This window comes from Podarcis raffonei, chromosome 11, assembly GCF_027172205.1.
Source record: "Podarcis raffonei isolate rPodRaf1 chromosome 11, rPodRaf1.pri, whole genome shotgun sequence".
NCBI classification, from domain to species: domain Eukaryota; kingdom Metazoa; phylum Chordata; class Lepidosauria; order Squamata; family Lacertidae; genus Podarcis; species Podarcis raffonei.
Genome location: NC_070612.1, coordinates 7,431,707 through 7,457,823, shown reverse-complemented (window position 1 = coordinate 7,457,823; position 26,117 = coordinate 7,431,707). Strand labels below are relative to the sequence as shown.

The following is a 26,117-nucleotide window of genomic DNA, read 5'->3' as shown; positions in this document are numbered from 1 at the left end:
TTATGATAGCACTCTGCACATGCCCCAGAGACACACCTTTCTCCAGTCAACACATTCACTGCAATAGGAAGAGAAGAAATAGTCTCCACTGAAATAGGATAACAAATATTAAGTTCAGAGTCAGAGGCCAATGTCTTCTGAAAGAGACTCTTATTTGCAAGGCTAGTGAAGCAAACTAAGGATCAAAAGTTATCTGTGGCAGTGATCAGACTGCATGGGCATAGACAGGGCATTTGTTATACCCCCCTAACTGGAACATAAGATAGGTAATAGTTTTGTTTACATGAGAATTACATGTACATTCAAATGCAGGAATACGCAGCTGTCCCATACAGGGATAAAACCTGCAAACCTTGGAGTTTGCAGCGCCATGCTCTAACCAACTGTTGTTGCATAAGTGGGTAAGATAAAGTAAGTTTGAGAATGGCTCCCTGGTTCAAAATTCATTGTGGCCATGAACTCAAAAGGCCAGTCTCCTCTCAGCTTTGCAGTGTCTTGGGACCATAATACTGTCTTAAAATTACAGGCATGTTGTCTGGGTTACTGAGACTGTGTATGCAAAGTGATAGGAGCAGGATTGCTTACAATGCTAGAATCATTTCATATCCCCATATAGATCTTTCTGGAAGAAAAAAATGTTTTTTGGAACCATAGAGCTGCATGTCATCTAGACCAACCTGCCGCTTTATACAAGATCCACAGTGCAGGATGGGAGCACATCAACACCAGCAGGTCGACCTCTGGCACTTGCTTTGAGAGGTAGAGCCTCTCAAAGGTAGAGGAGAGTCTACCCCCTCTCTCTGCAGTCTCTTCCACTGTTGAACAGCTTCTACCACCAGAGAGTTTATTTTCCTAATAAGGACAGCTACAGAATTTGGGGCTTTTGGATTAAAGGGGGGGCATAAGAGATAGCTTAGAAGGATATTCACTTCTATAGGGTGTAGAGAATGGACACAGGTGGCGCTGTGGTCTAAACCACAGAGCCTAGGGCTTGCCGATCAGAAGGTCGGTGGTTTGAATCCCAGCGATGGGGTGAGCTCCCATTGTTTGGTCCCAGCTCCTGCCCACCTAGCAGTTTGAAAGCACATCAAAGTGCAAGTAGATAAATAGGTACTGCTCCGGCAGGAAGGTAAACGGCGTTTCCGTGCTCTGCGCTGGTTCACCAGAAGCGGCTTAGTCGTGCTGGCCACATGACCGAGAAGCTATACGCCAGCTCCCTTGGCCAATAAAGCGAGATGAGTGCCACAACCCCAGAGTCGTCCACAACTGGACCTAACAGTCAGGGGTCCCTTTACCTTTACCTTTAGGGTGTAGAGAAAGAGGTGAGCGCAAAGTTCCCTCCCCCACCCTGCTTCAGAACAATAGAACTTGTGGACATCCAATGAAGATGTTGGAAGATTCAAGACAGACCAAAAATAAATACTTCTTCACACAACATAGTTATGGGATTTGTTCTCACTAGCAGTGGAGCATGTCTTTGTGGTGCCTGGGGCAGACATGCCCGGGTACTCTGGGGGAGGGCAGGGTGCAGAGGGCGATGTGAAGAGGATGCAACAGGGCAGGCGCTTGCCCTTCCAATCAGTCCAATTGGGCGCATGCTTGTTGCGTCTTCCTGACGCCCTCTCAGCCCCATGCTACAAAATGAATCCCTGAAAAAACTGCGCCCAGGGCAACAGCTCCCCTCACCCTGCCCATGCTAGGCCTCTGGTTTCTGCAGGAAGTAGTGATGGCCATAAACTTGAATGGCTTTAAAAGAGGATTGGACAAATTCATGGAGTAGAGTGCTACCAATGGCTATTCAACTGGATGGCTTACGTTCTCCACTGTCAGTTTCTGGGAACCAGAGGAGGGGAAGAAGAAGAAGAGGAAGAGGAAGAGGAGGAGTTTGGATTTGATATCCCATTTTATCACTACCCTGAGGAGTCTCAAAGCTCCTTTCCCTTCCTCCCCCACAACAAACACTCTGTGAGGTGAGTGAGGCTGAGAGACTTCAAAGAAGTGTGACAAGCCCAAGGTCACCCAGCAGCTGCAAGTGGAGGAGCGGGGAAGCGAACCCGGTTCACCAGATTACGAGTCCACTGCTCTTAACCACTACACCACACTGGCTCTCTGTTATGCCTAGGTCCTGTCTGCAGGCTTCCCACAGGCAGCTGGTTGGCCCCTATGAGAATAGGATGCTGAACTATGATGGGCTAATGGCCCGACCCAAAAGGGCTTTTCTTATGTTCTTAACATTTAGCCAGTTTCCTTGTGATTTCCACCTTTTGGTAAAACAGTTGCAGAGAACAATAAAACAAAGCAAAAGAGGTGGGAGAGAGTTAAACTCACAAATTAACGTTCCATTTCACATTTTGTGACTTAGCATTTAGAAAATGCTTCTGGACTATGTCTTACAAGCCCTGTTTTCTCCAGTTAGGCCCCAGAATTCATGCCTTCAAAGTTCACGAATCTGTGTATCATTTGTTCATGAACCATTGGTGGGTCTAATATGTACACTAGATGGAGCTTGCACAACATATCTGTCTAGGGCTTTTCACTGCATCAAGCCCATGCTGTTACTTAGTTGTACCGCATGACACACTTACTTTAGAGTTTAACAAGAAAGCCGGGTTCTAAATACCGCATGGAATAGATTGAGCAAATATCTGGTATCTAATTATACTAGGACAGCAAGATTCAGCAGTGTAGTTGATTAAATCATTTGAATAAAAATACATTTATTCTATTAAAAGGGCAGCTTTTTGAAGTTAATTATTTTAAATATTAATACTTACACATATTAGAAAAGGCAGTACTCTTGGTTTAAGAACGAAACACCTTCCGGGCTGGTGTCTTGTGCAATAAAAGAGTGCATGTCCCCAAAAGAGATTGAGAATGCCTCTTTCCTTCAAAAGTCTTGTTTTATTCATCTTCAAATGGATGCACATTTAGGATGCCACCCTATAGACACTTACCTAGAAGGTAGTCCCATTGAGTATATTGGAACTTCTGCTAGAGTAAACAAATACCAGACTGCGCTGTTAATAATCAGGTAATTATGAATGAATTGATTGAAACCAAAATGATTAACTGACCAATTTCTGTTTAACCACTAGCCCTACAGCTCTTTGGCATGTAGAAGGTGCCAGATCCAATCCGTGTTACTGAATGTTAAAAGCCTAAGTCATATGAAAGCAGGGGAGTATGATACCTGCCCCAATAAAGGTCAGCGGCAAGAAGGCTGGGTCCCTGCAAGGAGGAAGGTTGATGATCAACTGTGATATTCCCATGCAAACCACAGATGGAATGTCACCATGGGAAGTGGCTCTCATTCTGCCTGACATCCTTTTTAAAGCATCACTTTCAAGATCACAATTAGCACTGTCAAAAGACTGTGAACAGAGTTCATTATAGAACTGCATAGATGGGGATCCACTAAGCCATAGGTGGGGAACCATAGAACTGGGAGCAGAATGCAGCACACACCCACACACCAGTCCTCTTTATATTGCCATCAGGACTCTCCCCAGATCAGAGAGGGGAGAAGGTGTATGTGCCCAAACTAGCTCATAATACAAAGGCTTCACCCAGTTTTGTCTCTGGCCCAGTCCATCACAGACACGTGGTAGTTTCTCTGCCATGTGCTAAGCCAGACACAGCTCAATGGGCCTGATTTTGCCACTTGCAAAAAACTAAGGCAGTGAGGAGGTTCTCGAAAATTTGCTGGGCCACGGTACAATGCTGGCAAGGCTGAATTCATTAGGATGGGAAAGAAGTTGCATCAAGAATCTGTAGGCCTCTGAAAGAGAATTTTCATGAAGACAATTTATAAGGCAGGATTGGGAATCTGTGGCCCTCAAGATGTAGTTGAATTCCAGTTTCCATCACCCTTGACCATTGGCTGTGCTGACTGGGGCTGATGGGAGGTGGAGTCTGACTACCCCTGGAGAGCCACAGGTCCCCCCAATCTTCAGAAAAGGCATGGAGGCCATGACCCCCATCTTGGAACTGCTGATAATCCACATTTTCATCCTCTGTGCAAATTAGACAACAGTGTGAGGAGGAGAAGACTCTGAGGGGAGAAAAAGGTGATGCATTGGATAGAATATTGAGCTTTGACAGAGGAAAGATACCGACTCCAATCTCACAGAGCCTGCATAGAGGAGACAGGGATGAACACACATCTCTTTTTATTTGAAAAACAAACAGACTGAAATCCTGCTGATAAGATCTTTGACAGCTGAAGAGGGACCTGGAGGGCACTGGCTAAATCCAACCCCATACTCTCCTCTTCTCAAGCAGGTCTGATATTATCTTTTTCTTCTTCTTCTAATGGACTATGCATTTGCAGACTTGGTCATTGAATTAGCTACATCATAATCTCTCCATTTCCTATATACTGGGAGAGAAAGAAAAATGCTTCAAAATATGATAGGTTTGCTGAGCACTATGCATAATAAGAGTGTTGTAGCAATGTATCATTTATTTATTAGAACACACACACACACACACACACACACACACACACACACACACACACGATGCCAATACTAATTCTGTATGCAAAGGATGGAATCCAACTATGACGTCCTATGATTACAATAGGTCTACTGCTGGCACAACAGAACTCACCCTCTATACATCCACTGAATCTGTTCAAGGGGTTCTCCCCTCCCACCCCACATATTTGGGGCATAGGTGGGTGTAAATGTAGGGGAAGGGGGAATCCCATTGCACTCATAGTAATCCTTGTGGAGCTGAGCTGAGTGAGTAGATTACCACCCAATATATCACAATTACAATAGATCTAGGAATTGTTCAACCAGTTTCAGAGGCCAGGGAAAGTGCAAATAAATAGATATGTTCTTAACAGCTGGCTGAATCAACATCTCAGTGGGGAGTTCACTCCAAAGGCTGGGGTCCACCATGGAGAATATATGCTGATTGTGATTAATATGGTGATTACTGCCTGGAGAGAATGCATAAAAAGAATGTATCTGTAGTTTTTGAAACAAAAATACAACTTTGGGACATCCTGTGAATGACAGGTCCAGGATGGGCAAAAGGAAGTTATCACACAATGTACAGTCAATTAACAACTGATTGATTACAAGAAAGGAGATTCTGACTGAACAGTAGGAAGATCTGTCTGACAGTAAGAGCCGTCTGGCAGTGTAACAGACTGCCTCAGAAGGAGTGGGACTCCCCTTCACTGGATATTTTAAAGCAAAGGTTGGATGGCCATCTGTCATGGATGTTTTAGTTGTGATTCCTGCATTGCAGGGGGTTGGACTAGACGATCCTTGATGTTCCTTCCAACTCTGCAATTCTATGATTCTACAATGAAGGATGAGAGTTTTTGAAACAACAACAACATAGGCTTGTCAATAGCTGTGAGCTATGATACCAGCTAGGAATTGCACTTCCAAATTTAGAAGCAGAATATATTTCAGTGTCAGAGGCTGCATATAAACAAAACTTGACTTCCTATATTTTCCACTTGCTTGTGGGCCTTGTGGCCTTCCTGGGTGTTATCTGGCAGGCTACTGCAGCAGATAAGACGCGGTTGACTAAGTAGACTTTTGCTGTGATCCAAAATTTGCAGACTCCTCAGTCTTGGTGTATTTTGCCTTCCTATAGTTTGCATCAAAAGCAACTTTGCCCTCATCTAATAATTTATCCCTCCTGATTCTTATTAAAGGGGCACCCAATTGCTGTGACATCAATGCGTTTCTGAAAGCTGTGCAACAGCATGTTTTGCTGTAAAGTCCTTGCAATTGTCTCCCATTTCCCAGGAAACCCAATGGGGAGAACACCTTTGGCAGCTGCTAATTGACAGCTCCCTCCTGCTCCATAGCTCTAATGGGCACCAGCAGATAGATATGGTCCCTGATCTCTTCCACTGCAAACTACTGTGAATGCATTGATGGGTCACGGAGAGCATCTATATTATTCCTCTCTCTGTATGCCTGTAACATAAAGCTGATGTTCTTTAGACGGGCAGATCAATGAGGCTCAATGCAATTGCAGAACATATTGCATATTGATGTGCTGGTTTTGTTGTGTTACTATTTGGCCACGGTTGTAGCTAAATAATGATTCACTATCATGCTTTTGTTTAACCTGACTTTTTTGTTATTTTGCTTTGTTTTTTACTACCATTTTGATCATGGGTAGCTAACTGTGTCTTGTCTGGCTGTGAGCCTGAAATTAAATGAAATTATGTCCCACGACTCACCATTGGGAGAAGTATGACTTTGAGATGTCAGTAGGGGAGGGTGGACCAGACAGATGGAAGTGTGTGTGTGTGTGTGTGTGCATTAGCAAAACAACACAGAGAGGGAGGGGGAGTAAAGTGGGATCAATCCAGATAATGCTTTTTCTTTCCTTTCGTTATATATTTCCAGGCACTCACACGGAACCTTTGAGGCCTGCTCCTTTCACATAGTCGGGACGCGGGTGGCGCTGTGGTCTAAACCACTGAGCCTAGGGCTTGCCAATCAGAATGTCGTCAGTTCGAATCCCCGTGATGGGGTGAGCTCCCGTTGTTCAGTCCCAGCTCCTGCCAACCTATCAGTTTGAAATCACGTCAAAGTGCAAGTAGATAAATAGGTACAGTTCCAGTGGGAAGGTAAACAGTGTTTCCGTGTGCTGCTCTGGTTCGCCAAAAGTGACTTAGTCATGCTAGCCACATGACCTGGAAAAAACTGTCTGCGGACAAACGCTGGCTCCCTCGGCCAGCAAAGTGAGATGAGTGCTGCAACCCCAGAGTCATTTGCAACTGGCCTTAACTGTCAGGGGTCCTTTACCTTTTACCTTTCACATTGGTGGACACTTTAAACATAACACATGGGACAAATCTATCTGGGAAGCTCACTAACTAGCCATCCCCCCATCGAGTGTAAAGTTCAACCATGGCTGAGCTGAAACCACACAATCCATAGAAACTGTGGAACTTGTTCTCATAGGAGGCAGTGGTGGCTACCAATGTTGATGGTTTAAAAAAAGGATTAGACAAATTCATGGATCAGAGGGCATGTTTCCATGAGGAGCTTTTCTTCCTGGTTTGGCTGATCAACCCGCCGTTCACTACCTTGGCTTCAGCTGGGTGGACATGCAACTGACCCTCAGTTCTCACCAAGTGCCTAGCCAAGGGTGTTCATATCATGACCCAATCATATATCCAAAGTGTGCCAAAACATTCCTTGGTACTGCAATGAATGACAAAGTCCCTGTTCACATGGAATACTGTGCATGCCCATGTACTCTCCTGGGTTGAATCTGATGTTTCAAGAATGAACACAACAAGAAAATTGGTAATGAACAGCAAGGAGACAGTCAAGAGCTGAGCTCTGTTGCCTTCCCTTGATACTGTTATTGTTGAGGAAGAATGGTTGGAATTTAGCTATGTTTTACTTTACTTTCTATTCTTGTGTGTACTTGTCCTAGTTGGGCAAGCATGAATATGGAGGAAAGACACTAAAGATTGTGCACCAGAGTTATAAAGTATTTAGAAGAGTGAGGTAGTTTGGCTTTTATTTTGATGTGGGGCAAGGCTTAATTGGCACCATAGCTCAGCTCATTAATAGTGATTTTGAGCAGGTACAGAGCTCCATTCTCTCACTATACACCTAGCCCCAAACCATACAGGACAACTTCCAGGTCAGAGGATATTATTCACAGCAGCTCAGTGGCTGCATTGCATGCAGAAGGTCCCATGTTCAAACTCTGGCATCCCCAGGAAGGAATGGGGGGAGGGGGACTCCTGCATGAAAACCCAAAGAGCTGCTTCCAGTCAGTGTAGCCAACACTGAGCTAGATGGACCAATAATCTTACTGTAGTATTCTGCACATGATTATACATTGGTGCATTCAACACACATGCTATTGTACACCCAGTCTGTACCCATTTTTGAGGAGCTCAGCCCACATGTTGACTTTCAAATTCACTACCATATGTGGATAGTCATTCACACAAACATATGTACATCACATAATGTGTGAAAAACACCAGTCCTCATGACAGCATCTTTCACAGTCTAATGCTAATCATGCAAATCCTAGTCTGGCTACTCCCATGGAGGATAAAGGCCATTTGGCAACTCTGGGTAATTTAGAGTTTGAATTTTATATGTGTCTGGGAAGTAGAATATTGTGTATCAACTATGTAGTGAATGGAAACTGATTTATTTATTTTTTAAAAAAGATTTTGTTATGAAAAGGTTTTGTGTGAGAGAGAAAAGCAGGGGGTGGGGCTAGATACAACAGAGTAAAAATGTAGTCTGTTAGAAGGTGATGATACAGATATTGCAGTAACTTCCAGAAACACAAACGTTCCACGTCCTGCAGTCTTCAGTGAGAACCAAAACCGTTTGGCAATCCAGTCAAACCAAGCGTTTCATCTTAGAGAGTGGGAGAGAGAGAAGAACAGAAAAGGCACGGATCTGGGTCATTCGCCTCCAGGGCTTTCGTCTTCTCCATTTAGAGCACCGTCACAGAAAACATGGATAAAACATTAATAATATATACTTTAAAAAAAAGTATGACTGTGTCTTATAAGACATTGGGAGATTTGGCCCTAGAAATTAGCATTGCTGTCTGTGTCCGACTGAGAACGTGAGCTAATCTCCTGCAGCAGAGCCGTTAAAATAATTGATGAATGTGTGCCGGATTCCCAGGAGTGGGGGGGAAGGGGGGAGGTACTGATTTCAGTTCTGTAGCGTCAGGATTGCGTCAATTTGGGTTTCAACCACGTCTTCAGTCTCAGAGCTCAGTTAGTCAGAAGATCTGAACCACAGGACAAGGGCTCACGAATCAGTGTGCAGGAAAGGAGGACTGTACTAGACCCTCCCTCCCCTTTCCCCCCACCCATTCCTCTCTACCTCCTCCTCCTCCTTCTAAAACCTTCCCGATCTTTCAGGCTTGTGTTTTCATCACGTTGGAAAACAAGACTCCCTTGGTTGTGTGTGCGTATATGCGTTTTCTCCCTCCCTCCTCTTCAGTGAGCGGCTGAGCACAGGGGCAAAAAAAAGGAAAGAGCGGTTTCAGCACCTTGGACAGAGCGCGCAGCAAGCAACATGGCTCCGATTGCAGCCAGCCGGGAAGAATTTGGTAAGCGTCTTCTTTAAAAAAAAACCCGATCTTGAAGGCTTGATTAATTTCATTTCATTCAGGTGCTTTGGAAAAGGCAATTATATGACTACTATTTCGGGTTCCTGGGGGAAAGCCAGCGCTGGAAAGCTAAGGCTGTTCCAGTGCTCTGATATGAGCGACGTCAGTCGCCTCTCCTTAAAAGCATCCTTTATATGATGCTTGGGTTTTACAGAAGTTTTACACCCCTTTTTTATTAGTTCTACAGTTTATAGATTTCCGCTGTGCTCTTTCTATGGCTCCCAAAAATGCACAAGTAAAATATATGGACCGTGAGGTGTGTCTTTTGGGGTGGGGGTGGGGAGTGTCTGGAGAAAGATACTGTTTGTTGTGATCTATCTTTAGAGAAGAATCAGTTATATGCATTTCATTCCAAATCCAAATTATACATGTTCTCAGGATAATTGCCATAACTGCTTCTTTCAAGAGAGGAACAGATAGATATTTACTCAAATAGATTAGTCATCCATCCACCCACCCACTCATCTGTCCATAGGCTCTCTCTCTCTCTCTCTTCCTCTGCAACTGTCTGTCTCCTGTCATTAGTGATGTTGCTAAGGTAGTGTATGCAAAGTACCCCTCCCTTAAAAAATGCTTAGAACTAAGTATCTTGTGTGTGTGTGTGTGTGTGTGCACAGAAACTAAAGTTAAACGCTGGTTTCATATTCAAAGTAGGCAATTAAAAAACAACACTTTTCTGCACCAATATATCTGCTTAAACTTTAAATAAGTAGGCTCATTATCTTTTAGACCTAGAGGGAACTGTATACATTCATATAAATAAAGTTGTTTCCCTCCATTGTCCCTAGAGGGTGGTTCAGCTCCTGACCACTTTACCTTTTTACCTTACTTTTATTCATGTTGTCCTGATAGCTATCATTGCCATATGCCGGGGTAGCATCACAGCTCCTCTACAGTCAAAGTACACCCGAGACTGTGAGAGTAAAATGTAAGTCATATATGTCAGTTCCACTAGCCTCTAGATGAAGTTAATAGGAGTTTTAAATCATCTTGGCATAGTAGAATTCTTTGGGTCCCAACTCAAACTGGATCAGTTCATGTTTGTGCCGTGCGTCTAGATCCTGCCCTTTCCAGTTAACACTTCTGTAATCTGTCCTACTCATTTTCAGAAATAGTACATTTTCAAGCCAGTCTACCATTTCCATATAGCTGCTATAATACCTAAGCAATTGCTTTGCCATATGAAAACAGCAAGGAAGGCAGATTGTAAGCCCACTGGCAGCTATTGTACAGCACATTTAGTTTTGATTTCATCTTGTATCACTCCCCCTTGGGTGTTTCTAATTTCATTTGTGACAGCTTGCTCACCTGATAACTGACTTTATGAGGATAATTAATATAAAACTGTGGCATTCTTCCTCTCAGAGGCTGCGGTTGTAACTTGCACCATCATTCCTGCTGCTGGAGACAATACTTCGGCATGCAAGCTTCAAAAGAGTATTTGCAAATATGTCAATTGGCCATTAAAATCTGTTCAGCCGAGTTAATGATCCAGCCTGGCCTCTTTCCCAAAGCATCTTATGCAACTGTCATTACCTCACTGTTGATGGGTTGTGTCTTGTCTCCTAGCCCCATATTTTGCATGAAGAAAAAGAAATAAAGAAAAAGTGACCCAGTCCACATAAATGTAACGGGTGGAACTGACCCAGTGACCAGTGCTCTACCCCAAAGCAAGGTTGTCTGCACACTAACCCATTTCCATGCCCTGCATGTAGTAAGTTCATTACAAATCTACTCTAATCAAAAGCAGTCAGCCAGAGTGAGAAAAGATCTCCCATGCTAACAGTCCTATAAAAGTGGCAAGGTAGGTAGTGAGAGCTGATGCTAACTCTTCAGTAGCTTATTTATATGTGGGACCCTTCATTTCTCCATGGATTCGACTAAAAACAATTCAAGTCATTATTTTAAAGGCGAGGCTGGGTGTGCAAGTCGTGTGTGTGTGTGTGTGTGTGTGTGTGTGTGTCCCTGTGGTTTAAATTGGAGATCAGGGATCTGCTTACACAAGTTCGGGAGGCTCATTCTGCATCTCAAGCAGAGATTTACTTATCCTTTCAAGGGAACTGTTCGTTCACTCTCTCTTAAACAGAGAGGATGCTGATCATTTGTTAGAACACCAGCACTCTTGCTACCTTCCTGCATAAGCAATGCCATTGCATTAATATTTCATGAGTCCCCCATTTCGCTTGGAGAATGTGGACTTAGCCTTGATTGGTGCTACCAGCGTGTGGTACTTAGACTCACTTAGAAATGTTACTTATGGACAGAATTGGATTTCCAATTAGTGGCGTTCATTTGGCCCTGCACTGCTTACTCATGAAATGCTAATGCTCCTCTTTTATCCATGTGCCAGATGTCATTGCAGCTTTCATGCTATTTTCCCTATTGCCATTTGGAATGTGGGCTGATTCATACGAGTGATGGAAAGAAGTTCTCAGGAAATTGATTTACTTGCCGCGGCTGGAAAATGTGCTTCCTTGAAATGTTGTTTTAGATGCCCTCATCTCTGGGTAGCTTTGAACGTCTTTTTGCCTCTGCAACTAGATAGATCCAATGCTTACAAAATATCAGGTGCACAAATGGATTTAAACATGCACTTGTATAATGGACAAAGTAGCACAAGGTGAAATGGCTGGCTGCATATGTTCAGTGTTGCATAGAAAACTGACACCAGGCTGATGGCAAGAATATCCTAAGGCACTAAGTTTTGCATTTTCGTGCCAAACACCAGTCCCTTCCTGCAATGAGGCCATGCAAATATGTAGCTTCTTGAACACAAAAGGAAATCCGTAATATAAAAGTGGATGTCATGCCTATGACTAACACATATTTCAAATTCTCTTTTATCTACTTAGACTAATGTGAAGGGTGTAGGAGGGAGCTAGAGATGTTTATATGTGTACTGAATTCATAAATTTTATATGGGGCAGCAGCAAAATTGAACAGAAGCATTCCAGTTGTTATAATCACAATTGTTGAACTGTGCTTGTTTCAGGTTTGCATGCAACAGCAAACATGCCCAGCCAGAGTTTTTGATACACGTTCATACCTGCAGGGGGCACAACATGAATAGGCTTTATTGTTATAAAGTATACCTAGCAGTTCATTCTCCCCGCTTCACCAGTTTTCTCACCTTTGCATAGTTAGTTTAACTACTGCTTTCAACCTCTGAAGTCCGCCGTTCATGCATTTGTTGCCATGTGCTTTGACTTGCAGATGAAATTCCAACTGTGGTTGGAATCTTCAGCGCCTTTGGGCTGGTCTTCACTGTCTCCCTCTTTGCTTGGATCTGCTGCCAACGCAAATCTTCCAAATCAAATAAGACCCCGCCTTACAAATTTGTTCATGTGCTGAAGGGCGTCGACATCTATCCTGAGAACCTCAACAGCAAAAAGAAGTTTGGGGCAGAGGACAAGGAAGAAGGCAAGAGCAAACCGGTTATGCCAAAGACCTCTCTCCACCTTGACCTGGAGAAACGAGATCTGAACGGCAATTTCCCCAAAACAACCCCCAAAATACCAAACTCCTCAGATCTCGAGAACTTCACTCCAAAGCTCTTTCCTGAGAGGGAAAAAGATTCTGTCTCCCCTGATAGCCTGAAGTCTGTTACTTCCATATCTTCTGAAGAGAAGCAAGATAAATTAGGGACTCTCTTCTTCTCCATTGAGTATAACTTTGAGAAGAAGGCTTTCATGGTGAACATCAAGGAAGCACGTGGCTTGCCTGCCATGGATGAACAGTCAATGACTTCTGATCCATACATCAAAATGACGATACTGCCGGAGAAGAAGCACAAGGTGAAAACTCGAGTACTGAGAAAAACATTAGACCCAGCTTTTGACGAAACCTTCACCTTCTATGGAATCCCTTATACTCAAGTCCAAGATCTGAGCCTTCACTTTATGATCCTAAGTTTTGACCGATTTTCCCGAGATGACATCATTGGAGAAGTTCTCTTTCCTCTGTCCGGGATTGAGTTGTCTGAAGGAAGGATGCTGATGAACAAGGAGATCATCAAAAAGAATGTTAGGGTAATTGATCTTGAGTCATATTTTGTATTATTAACTTATTTCACCTGCCCTATCTCAGCACTTAACAGTTTTTCTAAAGGCAGAATCTAAGTATAGCACCCTGACAACAGCCTACATGCATCTTGAATATATAAAATAAACTAGAGAATCTCAACAATGTGAAAGGATGTCTGCCTATATCCCCATTTCATTTATCTCAACAAGGGTTCTTCAAATATTTAGGTATGATGGCCCAGTTTGTGTATTGATAAACCCTCAGAGGGAAGGGACTTCATCAGTCAAGTGCAGAACAGATATTATGCAGAGCCAGTTCTACAGATTGAAGCAGTAGAGTGAGCATATATGGGATAAGGCGATAAAACAAATGTCTGTCATTCATGTATTTGATTATTTATTATATTTATTTGTCACTTTTTTACACCAAAGTATCTAAAAGTGACTTACCTATATACCATGGCTGAGAAACATGTGCCCCCTCCAATGTTGTTGCATTCCAACCCCCATCAACCCCTGCAGCCACAATGGCCTGTGGTTAGGGATGATGAGAGTTGTAGTCCATCAATATCTGGAGAGCCACAGGTTCCCCATATCTGTGATATACCATCACGCTGGAGGCATAATCTGTGGGCTACGAAGTAATCTAGTGTATTGTTACACTCAACAGTCTTAAAAATGAAATAAATAAAAAACCACTTGGGGGGGCTGATTAGGAACAGACAGATAGAAGCTGGGAGATTTTAACCCATTGGATTGTGCCATTTTTCTCCACTCAAAATGATCCCTCCTGCTTTTACTTGTTCCTCTGTAGGGTTCCAAACAGATGTAAATTAAACTCTTAAGCCCTTCTCCTTCCATCTTAGGTCTACATTCCATGACCTACATTTGTAAATCCTCCAGGTTAAAATAATGTTATGGGCTCACTGAGTTTCCATGCGATGAGAGGTTTCAGGGGGATAGACAACACTGTGTCAACCTTTCAGCTTTGTGAGCAAGAGTACCCGTGACTTGGAAACCCATTGTGATGAACTAGAAGATTCCCGCTGTTTTCTGTGGGTTTTAAGCAGCAACTCAGTGTGTGATCCTGCAGCACGTAATTGTTACCAGTGGGATTTCTGCATCCAATATATACTGGTAGTGGATTTAATTATCTGAGTGCAGATCCATACACAGTACAGCATTTTGTTGGCAGGTCCTACCTGTGCATAACTGAAAGTAGTATTGGAACACTAACTGCTCTTTCCGACAGTCACAAGTAGTTCTGTTGAAGTTCTTGGATGAGGTGGAAATGAAGTGCTCTAGATTATAGAGTAGATGTGGTCACCATGTGACCTTCCGGATGTTATCAGACTCCAGCTTCCACCACCCCTTATTATTGGCCATGCTAGCAGGAACTTATTAGAGTCCAGCAATGTCAGATTAGCCAGTCCTAACCAAGATTAGCCAGTCCTAGTCAAGTGGTCTGGGCCACTTCATGCTTCAGCTGGAAAATCCATTGTAATCTCCCTTTCCCTCCCTCCCTGAACATTCTTAAAGATTGTGGCATTTGAAAATGGCAATCTCACCTGCATTCTGCAATAGAACTTATCCCCTTGAGATTCTTCATTCTCCTACCAGTGTAGACTTAGCTTGGATTACTTTGAATCCAGGGGAAAGTGCAAATCTTAGCAGGATACCTTACCTTAGGTATCTCACAACAAAAGTGGAACTCGGGTCTGGTTCAGGCAATGTTACTTTTAACACTTACTCAACACTTGTCTCCCAGGAAAATAAACAAACAAATAAATCCCCTCAGTGGAAAAGGAGTGGGTTTGAGCTCCTATTGGGTGATATAAAAGTGCTATTGACAATGATTAACTCATGATGGCCCATTAACACGTGCTGGCTACAGTGGCAGCCAGCAAATCTGACCCCAAACAACATATAACCTAAAGTTTGTTGGATCAATAGGTTCATGAGTTGCAACCAAATGCAAACTCTATATCTTGGCAGAAGTTGTTCTGTTTGAATCTGAAGTCCTTGAACAAAGACCAATATGGTTACATCAACTTCATCAGTGCAGGAAGATCAGTTTAATCCAAGTGCTTAACCAAGTGGTGGGCTCTAACAGTGCAATCAACATTGCAATAAAGTCAGTGGCAAAATAAAAATAAAAATTCTCCATTGATTTCTATGGCTATGAGTATTAGCCTGCATCTCCATGGCTATGATCCATATGCAGTTAACCCTGTTCTCCCTCTTTGTGTCACTTCCTTTCCCCCCTCCCACTCCACCTAGTAGATTATTATGGGAGTGACAGATCACTCTTGCCAGGGGGGTTGAGTTGATAGTTTACAGATAGATTTCTTTTCCCAGGGGTATGTACCAACCACAAGATTCAGTTTGGTCCCTAATCCTGCACTTCAGAAAATAGGCCACTTGAAGTATTTTGGAGGCTGCCCAATTCAGCACAGCATCAAAGTTTGAGCCTGCTTTAGGAAAATTGGGTTTAATCACCATTGCCTCTTGGAAATTACTATTGGGAATACTGGGAAGACAAGCTATATGTATTTTCCCTGTTGACAGAAGCGAATGAAATTTTCAGGCATAATAGCCTCTCCAGAGTGGATAAAGCCTTCCAAATAACAGGCAGATAGGTCTAGGCTTTTATTTCATTTTCTTTAAAGTTTTAAAGTTTGTTTTTGTTTTGTTTTTTAAGAAAAGGTATAAAGTTTTCCATTTTCCATTTGGCAGAAAATGATGGATTTTGCAGGCATAGGATATGCAAAAGGATATCTGCAGAGATTTATGTTCCAGCCTTTACAATTTTTTGGGGGGATAACAATATCACTTAATCTCCTGTGACGTTTTCTGGGCAATTGGTCTGAAAATAGCAGATATGAGAGATGTTCCATTGGTAAGAAATCTGCCAAATTTCAGACAAGTAGGTCAAAGGGAATTTGTGCTAGGCTTTTAAAAAAAATAATTGGGATTCACTTTTCAGGTAAAATATTTATCTCTGATTATCTGTCAATGACAGTAAAGCTCTTTCCACTCTACCTTCACATTTGCCTTTGTGATTCCTCACTCTCACTCCCAACCTGTCACTTTCCTTATATGGCAAACTTAGAGACATTAGTTTTGCTTTTAGCAGACAAGTTTTCTGCAGTTCTTTTTTTTTTTTTGTGATTCTGAGTCATAAAGACACCACGAGGAGCTTTGTATTGTCTTCTCTTGGTTCGGGGTCCCTCAGATAGATATCAGACAAGTTCAGAATTCCTCAGAAGCAACTCACTTTGGATTTATCCATATCTACTGCACATCTAAATTCCCTCCTTCTCCTTCCACTTCTCTACTGATTTTGCTTTTTCCTGGTTCCACCCACCACTGCTTTTTTCCACCTTCTGGTCACACCCACCTATGTGTAATTAGTCCATTGGGCATCTCCAGCTCTCTGGACACAGGTTGTCAGCTACTGAATTAACTCATTGTACTTGCACGACCAAAATCTGAGTCCTCAAACAATTTAGTTGAAGTTACGAGTAGTTCATTACACCTCACCTGGCCAATCAGGGTAAGCATGTTTTAGGATAAAGGCATTGGTGTTTTGAATATTAGTTGTTCTGGCACCATTCCTGAGCATTTTACTTTGATGTAAGCCACATAAAAATCAAGGGGGCTTGCTTCCAAGTCACTGTCTTTACTGTGTGTTTGCAAATTGATTTGGAAGTCACTTCAACATAAGTGGAAGCCCATTTATTTTTTAGAAAAAATTCCAAACCTAATAGATGTCTCAAAGCCTGGGCAACCCATAGCCCTTCCTGAGAACCTGCCTGTGTATTGACTTTTAGTAATTGCTTTCAAAAGATCAAGCGTCAAATCAAATTGCTTCTGTGTGTACCAAGCAATATTCCCATCTGCAGCTTTTATGGTTTTTAATGCAACAAGCCCCAGTGTGTGACCTGGGGTGTTGAAGCTTCCATGTTTTCTATTTTCATACTTAAATATTTTCCTCTATCAAGGGGACTATATTGGTTTTGTAGCGGGGGGAGGATAGAGATCTGATTTGTACCTTACATTCTCATAAGTCCATCAAAACACTAATTTGTCAGATGCTATTTGTGACATTTCAATAGACTGGCTGGCCAAGGATTCAATATGCTTTAAAACCACAAATATATATAGTCATAGAACTGAGTTGCCCATCTAGTAGCAGATCTGCATATACATCTTTTTTTTTGGGGGGGGGGGGTAGGGTGAGGGTAGGGTAATCCCAGACGGATAGCCATCTTCAAATATCTGAAGGGCTGTCACATGGAAGATGGAGAAAGCTTGTTTTCTGCTGCTGCAGAGGGTAAAACCCACACCAATGGATTCAAATTACAAGAAAAGTGATTCCAACTAAGCATTAGGAAGAACTTTCTGATGGTAAGAGCTGTTTGACAGTGGAACAGACTACCTCTGAAAGCGGTGGACTCTCCTTTATTGGAGGTTTTTAAGAAAAGGTTGGATAGACATCTGTCAGGGATTCTTTAGCTGTGATTCCTGAATTGCAGGGGTTTGGTCTACATGACCCTTAGGGTCCCTCCTAACTCAACAATTCTATTATTCTTTGATGTCTGCTACATATGAGCTATCTTTCTAATTCTCTAGAAGTCCTCCGGACGTGGCGAGCTGCTGATTTCTCTCTGTTACCAGTCTACAACAAATACTCTCACGGTGGTTGTTTTAAAGGCCAGACACTTACCCAAAGCTGATGTTTCTGGATTATCAGGTAATTTCAAAATGCTGCATTATTACATGCATATATTTGGATTTATAATTAACACTGTCATAGACTTAAGAGCTTCGACCAAGAAGTAGCAAAGGAGTAGGTGCTATGCCCTCCCTCCTTCGCTCTATTCAGTGTGGGCCCTGGCTAGTCACCTGTTCAAGGAGCTGAGTAGGAATATTTTGGGTGGCAGTTCTTTCATTGACCTTTAGGGACCTCATTTTTGGTTTGCTCCACACCAGGTTTCCTCAACCTCGGCCCTCCAGATGTTTTGAGACTACCATTCCCATCATCCTTGACCACTGGTTCTGCTAGTTAGGGATCATGGGAGTTGTAGACCAAAAACATCTGGAGGGCCAAGGTTGAGGAAGCCTGCTGCACACTGTTGGGTAACTTGATTGACAATTTGGGGAGCAGCTGGGATTTGTTTCTCATTGAGCATGGAGTCAAGGCAGGTAAGGAAGTTGGGAAGAATAATTGTAGACATACGATGGGATTATTGGGTCAATGGCACCCTTTAGGGATCTGCCAGTGCTTTATGCCTGGGGGGGATTTAATGGGGTACCCTTTAGATCTGTCTTTGACATTTTGGGTGAACTCTGGGCAGTAGAGCCTGGGCGTGCTTCTACCCATGACTCATCTAGCAATGAGGGAGTCCTTTCTCACCCTTCCTTTATGAGAAGCCACAGACTGCAGCTGTGTCATCTATTCAGTGGTCTAGAGGGAGGTTTCCCTACCAGTTAGATGGAATTCTCACCTGCTCATATTTTCTGAATTTTTGGTTATTTGGATGTTCCGTGAATTAGTTATATTTTAACAAATATAAGCTATCTCCCAAAATGTATGTCATAAGTCTGCTTTACAGGTGTGGGGGCAGAGGTAACTGGAGTGGAGCTGGGTGGTTCTGCCCATCCCTCAAATAACCGAGATTCATAGAATTGATTCTATGATTTGGAAGGTACCCTGATGGTCACCTGAGTCCAACCTCCTGCAATGAAAGTGAAAGAGAGTGAAAGGGATCATGAAGAAAATGTGACATGCTGAAAGATCCATTTAAGATGGGGCAACTAGAGAAGAGACCAGCGCATCTGGAGGGCATCTGAAGGGAGGGCATATGGTCCCTGGAGCAGAGACCAGCACATTGTTGTGTCTACTGGGGGACAGAAGAACAAGGAAAATGTGACTTAATGGTGATTGCAATGGGGTGCATTAGTGAGAGCGCCAGATTATGCTGTTGTACCTCCAGTTGTGCCAAGCTTCTCCCCACCTTGTCCCTTACTGGTAAATGCAGCAACTGGTGGTCAGGTAGCATGCAAGCATGAGCTGGCACATTATTATTATTATTATTATTATTATTATTATTATTATTATTAATTGGAGCTTTTCCCCAGTGGACAAAGCTAATCTTGCCAATCAGTTGTAGCCAGATTCTCCTGCACAGGAATAACTGGTAGAGATGAAAGCATGGTGAGAACCTTAGTGCAGGGGAAGACAAGGAAGTCTGGACTATTGGACTTGGTTCTTCAGCAGTGTGGTATTGGTTGGATTTTGCTTGTCTTTTGCAGACCCCTATGTGAAAGTGAACCTATATCACGCCAAGAAAAGGATCTCCAAAAAGAAAACCCACGTCAAGAAGTGCACCCCCAATGCAGTGTTCAATGAACTTTTTGTCTTTGATATTCCTTGCGAGGGTCTCGAAGAGATCAGCATCGAATTCTTGGTTTTGGATTCAGATAGGGGATCCCGGAATGAAATCATTGGCCGGTTAACCTTGGGGGCTTCGGCAGAAGGAACCGCAGGAGAACACTGGAAGGAAATCTGTGAATATCCTAGGAGACAAATTGCCAAATGGCACATGTTGTGTGATGGCTAACAGCGGAAACAAGAGGTTGGAACTTTTAAACAAAAATTCCATAGGCAAGGATCAGTTTTCTTTCTTTGCAATGTATAATCACAGGCTTGTGACATTTTTTAAAAGGACATTTTTTTGTTATTGTAATTAGGACTGAAATGAATTATCAAAACAGAAGGTAACTAACTTTTCTCATTCAGTTCAGGCTCTCTCTCTTTTCTTTTGCAAGCTATACAGAAAGTGACATAATATCATCAGAGGTTCATATTCTACTGGAGTTTACACAGCTATAGAGACACAAAATGCTGTAAACACAATTAAGAAGTCTTGTTTTTTATTATTAAAGTACCAGGAACCCTAGATTACTGCTGTCACCCAGATGAAGATAATCTCATTAATATGTGTTGCTAAGTCTAGAAGCACCTGCATTTTGTAAAAGTTTAAAATAAAAATCTGGAGAAATGGAGTGTATGGGGAGGGCAATCCCTTCAGCATTGTAATGTGTCACAAAAATTATTTTATGGAAACTCAACCACTTTTCATAAGGTTGAGTATTTATACTTTGAGCAATCCAAAAACTAAAGAGATTTTTGTCAAGCCACACTGCATAGCTATGGTCCACTTTGTTAATTAACCCGTGAGATATAGTTTAGATTTCAAAGAGAGAAAGAGAGAGGTTGGTTCCATTAGCTTACATTCAAATACTCTGTAAGTATCCCCAAAATAACTCACTTTGTTTAATAAAGGGCTTAGACACTGATGTAGGAGAGTGTAAATTTTACAGTATGGTTAGGATTTGTGCTTCAAGTATAGCCTGTGGTGGGATTTCTTTAAGTTTTTGGCCAAAAAAACCCCAACAACATTGAAAATTTATAACCAATTGAAAATACTGTAGAGTGTTATATCTTTCACCTGGTGTATTTTGAAACAATTACTGTTTGAACTGAAACTTATCCCTTATATGTTTCTGTTTGATTATTCTAAAAATAAAATTGAAAATCCTATAAAAAATTTAAAAAGAGAGGAGATAAGTACAAAGCACTGATCCTGCAAAAAAATAATAATCCATTCTAAGTGGGTAAAGATTTAAAAGTGGGTTTTAGCAGAATCAGGCTCTGGAGCAAGCTTTATACCTCATGCTGACTAATGTGTAAATGAGCTGTTTGACCATAGAACTCACTTAATTAGCTGTCATTCATGCCACTGGGCAACTGGGTAGAACTCTGGAGGGTGGGTGGGTAATATTAGGATCATAACATGATGGTATGCATGTGATAATAGGATCAGGATTTTTTCCCAGATTAGGAGGATGAAGTGTAATTTAAGACCAGACCAGCCCAACTTGTGACCTGCCAAGCCAAACCCAGGTATGTGAAGTATCCTGCTAACTACTTGCTTGAGGACCTGCCAGGGAAAAAATGCATTCTCAGGTCACTATTAAAAGCAGCATTGCTGAGCCCCTAGTGGGCTGGTTTACATAGTTTGCAGGTTACATTCTACTTGGTCGATTGCAAATTGTGCTGGCCCCTCACAAAGGAAACAAAGGCACACCCCCCCATTGAAATCCTGTGAAACTTATTCATGTGTTTACACTAGAAACCATTTTTTTAAATCTGTCAGATTAGCACAATTGTAGTAGTAGAGTTTCTTATCCTGTCCTCTTTGGGTAGATACTTGAGATACAGGAGTATCCTTTCTGTAGATATTATGGTTCTGCAGTGGGGTGGGGTGGGTTTGGATGCTACTGAAGGAGATTCTCCAGAATCATATTTGCCTTTGTGTGAGTTTTTTTTTTATAAAGTCCCATTGAGAAATGTATGTGAAGAACACAGTGATACATACTCATTGCTTTGGATGTTCCTAGGTTGATCCTGCAAGCAGGAATCATCAAGGATCTAATATCCTTATTATGGGATCCTTCCTGCAAGCACAATGCGGATAATCCAGCCTGATATAGCATTTTCCAGGCATGTGTCTCTACGGAAATCATTCTCAATGGGCTGCAGTGGAGGCAAAGGTTATGTGGAAAGTTAAGGATGAGAGTCTTACTTTGTTGAAAGGGTTACAGGTTCATTCCCTTGCTGTAATTGTGCCCCAATGCTTTGTTTGGAGAACAGGATTGTGACAATTGTTAAAGTGTTGGAAAGGACAACATGTTGCAAAGCTACTTTATCATACCTCTGTAGTGTACTGAAGCAGCATGTTTCTAAACTAGATCTAGTGATCTGTTTCAGATGTGTGTATTTTGATCCACTGTTCATAAATACTGAGGTCTTTGGGAGTTTCAAGCCAATCCTAGTCCTAACCCTATGTCTGAGTTATACCCAGGAGTAGAACATTTGGAATTAATGGACCAAAGATAATCATGCCTATCACTGGATGGGCCTAATGATGGATTGTTTATCTAACTAACTATGACTAACACTCAGTACAACCCCCAGTAATAACCAAAGGGTCCAATATTATAGGTTGGGAAAAGTCAAGGCAAAAAGACATGTCTTTATAAGATATCTGAAGCAACTGCTGGATAATAGACAGTAGGGCTTTCCAGAGTGCAAGGGTGGTGACAGAAAATGCCTCTTTTGAGGTCACTGTCCTGTGATATTCTGTAAAGTGCCAATGATCTAAGTGATCTTACAGGTCTGTACAAGGACAGGTAGCCTTTCATGTGACTTGATGCAAATGTTTTATATAAGTGTAGCACTCTCATTGACCTTAGTGGGACTTAACTGACTGAAATCCAAGTACTTTGGTATTACTGAATTGTGGATCAGAACCATCATTCCTAAAAGCATAGGAAAGGGGAGAAGGATGAGACCCATGGTGGATTAACAGTGGAATTGGGTTTCTTCTAGCTGACACTGCTAGAGGTTTGTGTGGTTGCTTTTTTCTTCTTCTTTTTTAACCAGAGCCATAATTTGGCCAGAACAGGATGAGACTGGAATGTGAAATATGCAACAAATATTACTGAAAGAATTCCATTTGGGGTCTTTCAGGTTTTTGTGTTGGTAATTTATCCAGGTTTTTGAATGATGTGTTTGATATAATGGTGTTTATATAAGGTCTAAGGCATTTTCACAACATGCTTTTTATGAAAATGCTCTATGTACAAAGAATAATAGTAATGCAACTTGTGTGTATAAAAATTTCAAATCTATTTTGTTTTGTTCAGGCTATTTGTAGGCCAAAATCAGTCCAGGCTTGAAATCCTCAGAATGTTTACTCCAAGGTAGTCCCAGTGAAATTATGAATCACTTCTAAAGCTCTATGAAGTCAACAGAGATACCCCAGAAGGCCTTGATGAGCTTTAGAGGAAAGATGTTTGTTAATCCATGATCAGTCCAGTGATCTGAATAGTCAAAATAGGCAAGTAATGTTCACTTGGACAGCAGATGTACTAAGAATTTAGGAGGGAAAGAGCATGTGATCAAATCTTAATCAAAAGCTAGGTATTCTACATTCATGTTGGACAGAATGTTGCCATCAAGGCCACATGTTGAAAGGTCTATGAGCTTGACATTTCATTGGGACTGATTTAAGATAATATTTGAATAATACTTGGCTAGCCTAGTGGTTTTCAGATGGAATGCTGGGTTCCTTGTAGGTTCATCTAAGTTTCCCAGTGATAAGTCTTGCATTGGAGGAGAAACCTTCCTTAAAGTTCTCTACCATCAATGGTCTTCTCTTACAATGGGTTATATCCAACACTAGTCGTGCTCAGAGTAGACCCATTGGAATGGATGTACATTACTAACTGGGGTCCATTAATTTCAGTGGGTCTGCTCTGAATATGGCTAATGTTGTCTCGAAAGCACTGCACGGGGAAACATTCAAACTTCTTGTGTAGCTATGGTTAGATCTAGAGGTCTGCGCAGCAACTCATGCAAACTGGGTATGAGACTTAGAGGGTTTCCCAGAAAGTGTTGCAGCATGCAATAGGTAATGCAGAAAAAACTTATTGGAGCTAGAAAGTTTGAAAATATGTGTTCTAAGCCCTAGCTAACACAATAGACCTAGTTATCTTGTTTGATGATAGGCTTTAGCCACCAGCCCTAGTGGCCAAATAACTCTTAATATGCCTTCTTTACTTTGTTTCTGAATAAAACCTAGGGTTGTGACAATCTGTCATTTTGCCACCCAGTGGTTAATATCTGCTTTAAGTGGCCTGAGGGGTAGTTTTCCTACTGGTGGGATAAGAGCTATCCCAGTAGGGAGACCAGTTCTTTTTACACTGGGCAAATTGTATATAGGGTCCCCTTTTTTAGCTCTTAAGAAACGTTTGTCTTGCAAAGTCCAGTTGTTAACCCAGATGGGACTGAAATACATGTGACCATGCCTTTAAGAAATGGGGGAAAAATCTGTTTTATAAAGTATTTGGTTCTTAATGTGAATATCTTGAAATCTGTTAAGGATAATGTCCTGTATTAAACATGTAAAATAATGTTTGTCTAAGTAGCTAACAACAACAACTTCTACTACTAATACAATGAAGCAAAATATTACCCTGAATGGGAGGTTATTCATGTTTGGAGATCTGTTGTAACTCAATAACCAATTTGTTAATGATGTTGTACATTCAATAGAAGTTCTTTGGGAGGAAGCATGGATGTTGGAGGATTTGTATGTCTTTTTTGTGCCAGATCTGTATGTTGTGCCATGTATGTAAGACAAGAATAAACTGCTACTTTCATTCATCCCATCCCAATATAAATATTTTTTTGCAGATGCATGCCAATCTGCTTTTAATTTTATTTTAAAGAGTGAAACTCAGTGTGAGTTTTTAAGAGACCCTGTCTACTGTCAAGCACCACAACAATGCTCAAAAACTTGTCTGAAGCACCCTACATGCATGATAAATAAGTCACTATAAGAACTCTATAAGGTAAAAAGCATTTATTATATTTTAGCCCTCCATATTGCAGATGGAGGAAACTGAGGCCAAGAGGGGATGGTTTGTCTATGCCCACTCAGTGAGTTGATATAAAGAGGTGAGATTCAGACCAGGAGCTCTCTGCTCCACAGATCAGCTTCTTGGCCATAAGTCTACATCTATGACGTCTTACTTACTTCATGGCATCATCAAGGAATACATAAACAGAGACCTAACATGGTAAGCCCTGGAAGGGACTGGTTGAGAGCCAGAAAGGTGATGCTAACATTAGTTGCTTCATACCTTCAAACAGGCCACTCTGAACATGTGATCTGAATAACTAAAAGCTATTTTATAAGTTCATCTGGAAAACCAAAGTTAGGACTAGAGTTGTTGCCCTCATTTTTCTTGAAGGTGATTTGGAAATTGCAACTAATCCAGAATGTGGCAGGCTGAGTAGCCTCTGGGGCCATATAACACTAGTCCTAAAGGATCTACATTGGCTCCCAGTACAATTCTAAGCACAATTCAAAGAGTTGGTGCTGACCTTTAAAGCCCCAAATGGCTTCGGTCCCGAATACCTGAAGGAGCGTCTCCACCCCCATCATTCAGCCTGGACATCATAGAATGCCCTCCTATCAGATGTCAAGGAGATAAATAACTATCTGACTTTTAGAAGACATCTGAAGGCAGTCCTATATAGGGAAGCTTTTTAATGTTTTATTATGTTCTTATATCTGTTAGAAACTGCCCAGAGTGGCTGAGCAACCTAGTCAGATGGGTGGGGTACAAATAATAAAAAATATTTATTATTTAGAGCACACCTTGAGTCAAAAAAGCTGTTTCTCCTCAACTGGAACATCTGATAAATTTTGAGAGGCATGTACATTAGGAGAAACATGCACTAAAATGGCAATGAATTTTCACAAGAACTTTTAAAAATAAATAAATACACAGGAAACTTATGTGGAAATGTGGAGGACTGAATTTAAGATCAGAAAAGTGAGAAACTGAGAAAAACCAAAATTGACAGATTCACCCATTCCTATGTTCAGCTGTAGGCACATAGAGTTCTTTCAGACTAATTTTCTCCATGTGGTCACCGAATGGATGTGGCCGGCATGTGGGGCTGTTGGTGGGGAACTCTATTCATTCCATGTATTATCTGAACATGTGTGGGGGTTTCTTGAGAATGGCCCCCATCTCAGACAAATCAATGAAATGGTTCATAGGCGCATTCTATTCATGAACAGTTACATACACAAATCACCAGCTTATGTTGCAGTCCCCAAGTAATAAGCAATATGTCTGAGGCAGCATTATAGGAGTAGTCATTGTGATTTCTCTGTCCAACACTCGCCATGAAGAGCCTTAAGAATTAAGTATCTCCACAGAAAACAATCTGATTATACGATGTATATTTATGCAGACCAGAGCCGTAAATATTTTAGGCAGAATTTTGCAAACACA

At 41.8% G+C, this 26,117-nt stretch overlaps 1 protein-coding gene across 1 annotated transcript; it reads left to right on the top strand.

Annotated features, from left to right (window-relative positions):
* The first annotated feature begins 8,724 nt into the window (after positions 1-8,724).
* SYT4 (synaptotagmin 4) lies at positions 8,725-24,471 on the top strand. Its single transcript, XM_053409283.1, has 4 exons — positions 8,725-9,090; positions 12,364-13,178; positions 17,808-17,928; positions 19,491-24,471. The coding sequence occupies exons 1-4, from the start codon at positions 9,057-9,059 to the stop codon at positions 19,796-19,798; spliced, it is 1,278 nt and encodes a 425-aa protein (XP_053265258.1). The 5' UTR covers positions 8,725-9,056; the 3' UTR covers positions 19,799-24,471.
* The last annotated feature ends 1,646 nt before the right edge of the window (positions 24,472-26,117 follow it).

Excerpts from the sequence above, each read along its gene's own strand:
- SYT4 (XM_053409283.1), top strand. The coding sequence starts at position 9,057 with ATGGCTCCGATTGCAGCCAGCCGGGAAGAATTTG. Across the intron at positions 9,091-12,363 it reads AGCCAGCCGGGAAGAATTTG|ATGAAATTCCAACTGTGGTT; the intron begins GTAAGCGTCTTC and ends TTTGACTTGCAG. Across the intron at positions 13,179-17,807 it reads TCATCAAAAAGAATGTTAGG|AAGTCCTCCGGACGTGGCGA; the intron begins GTAATTGATCTT and ends CTAATTCTCTAG.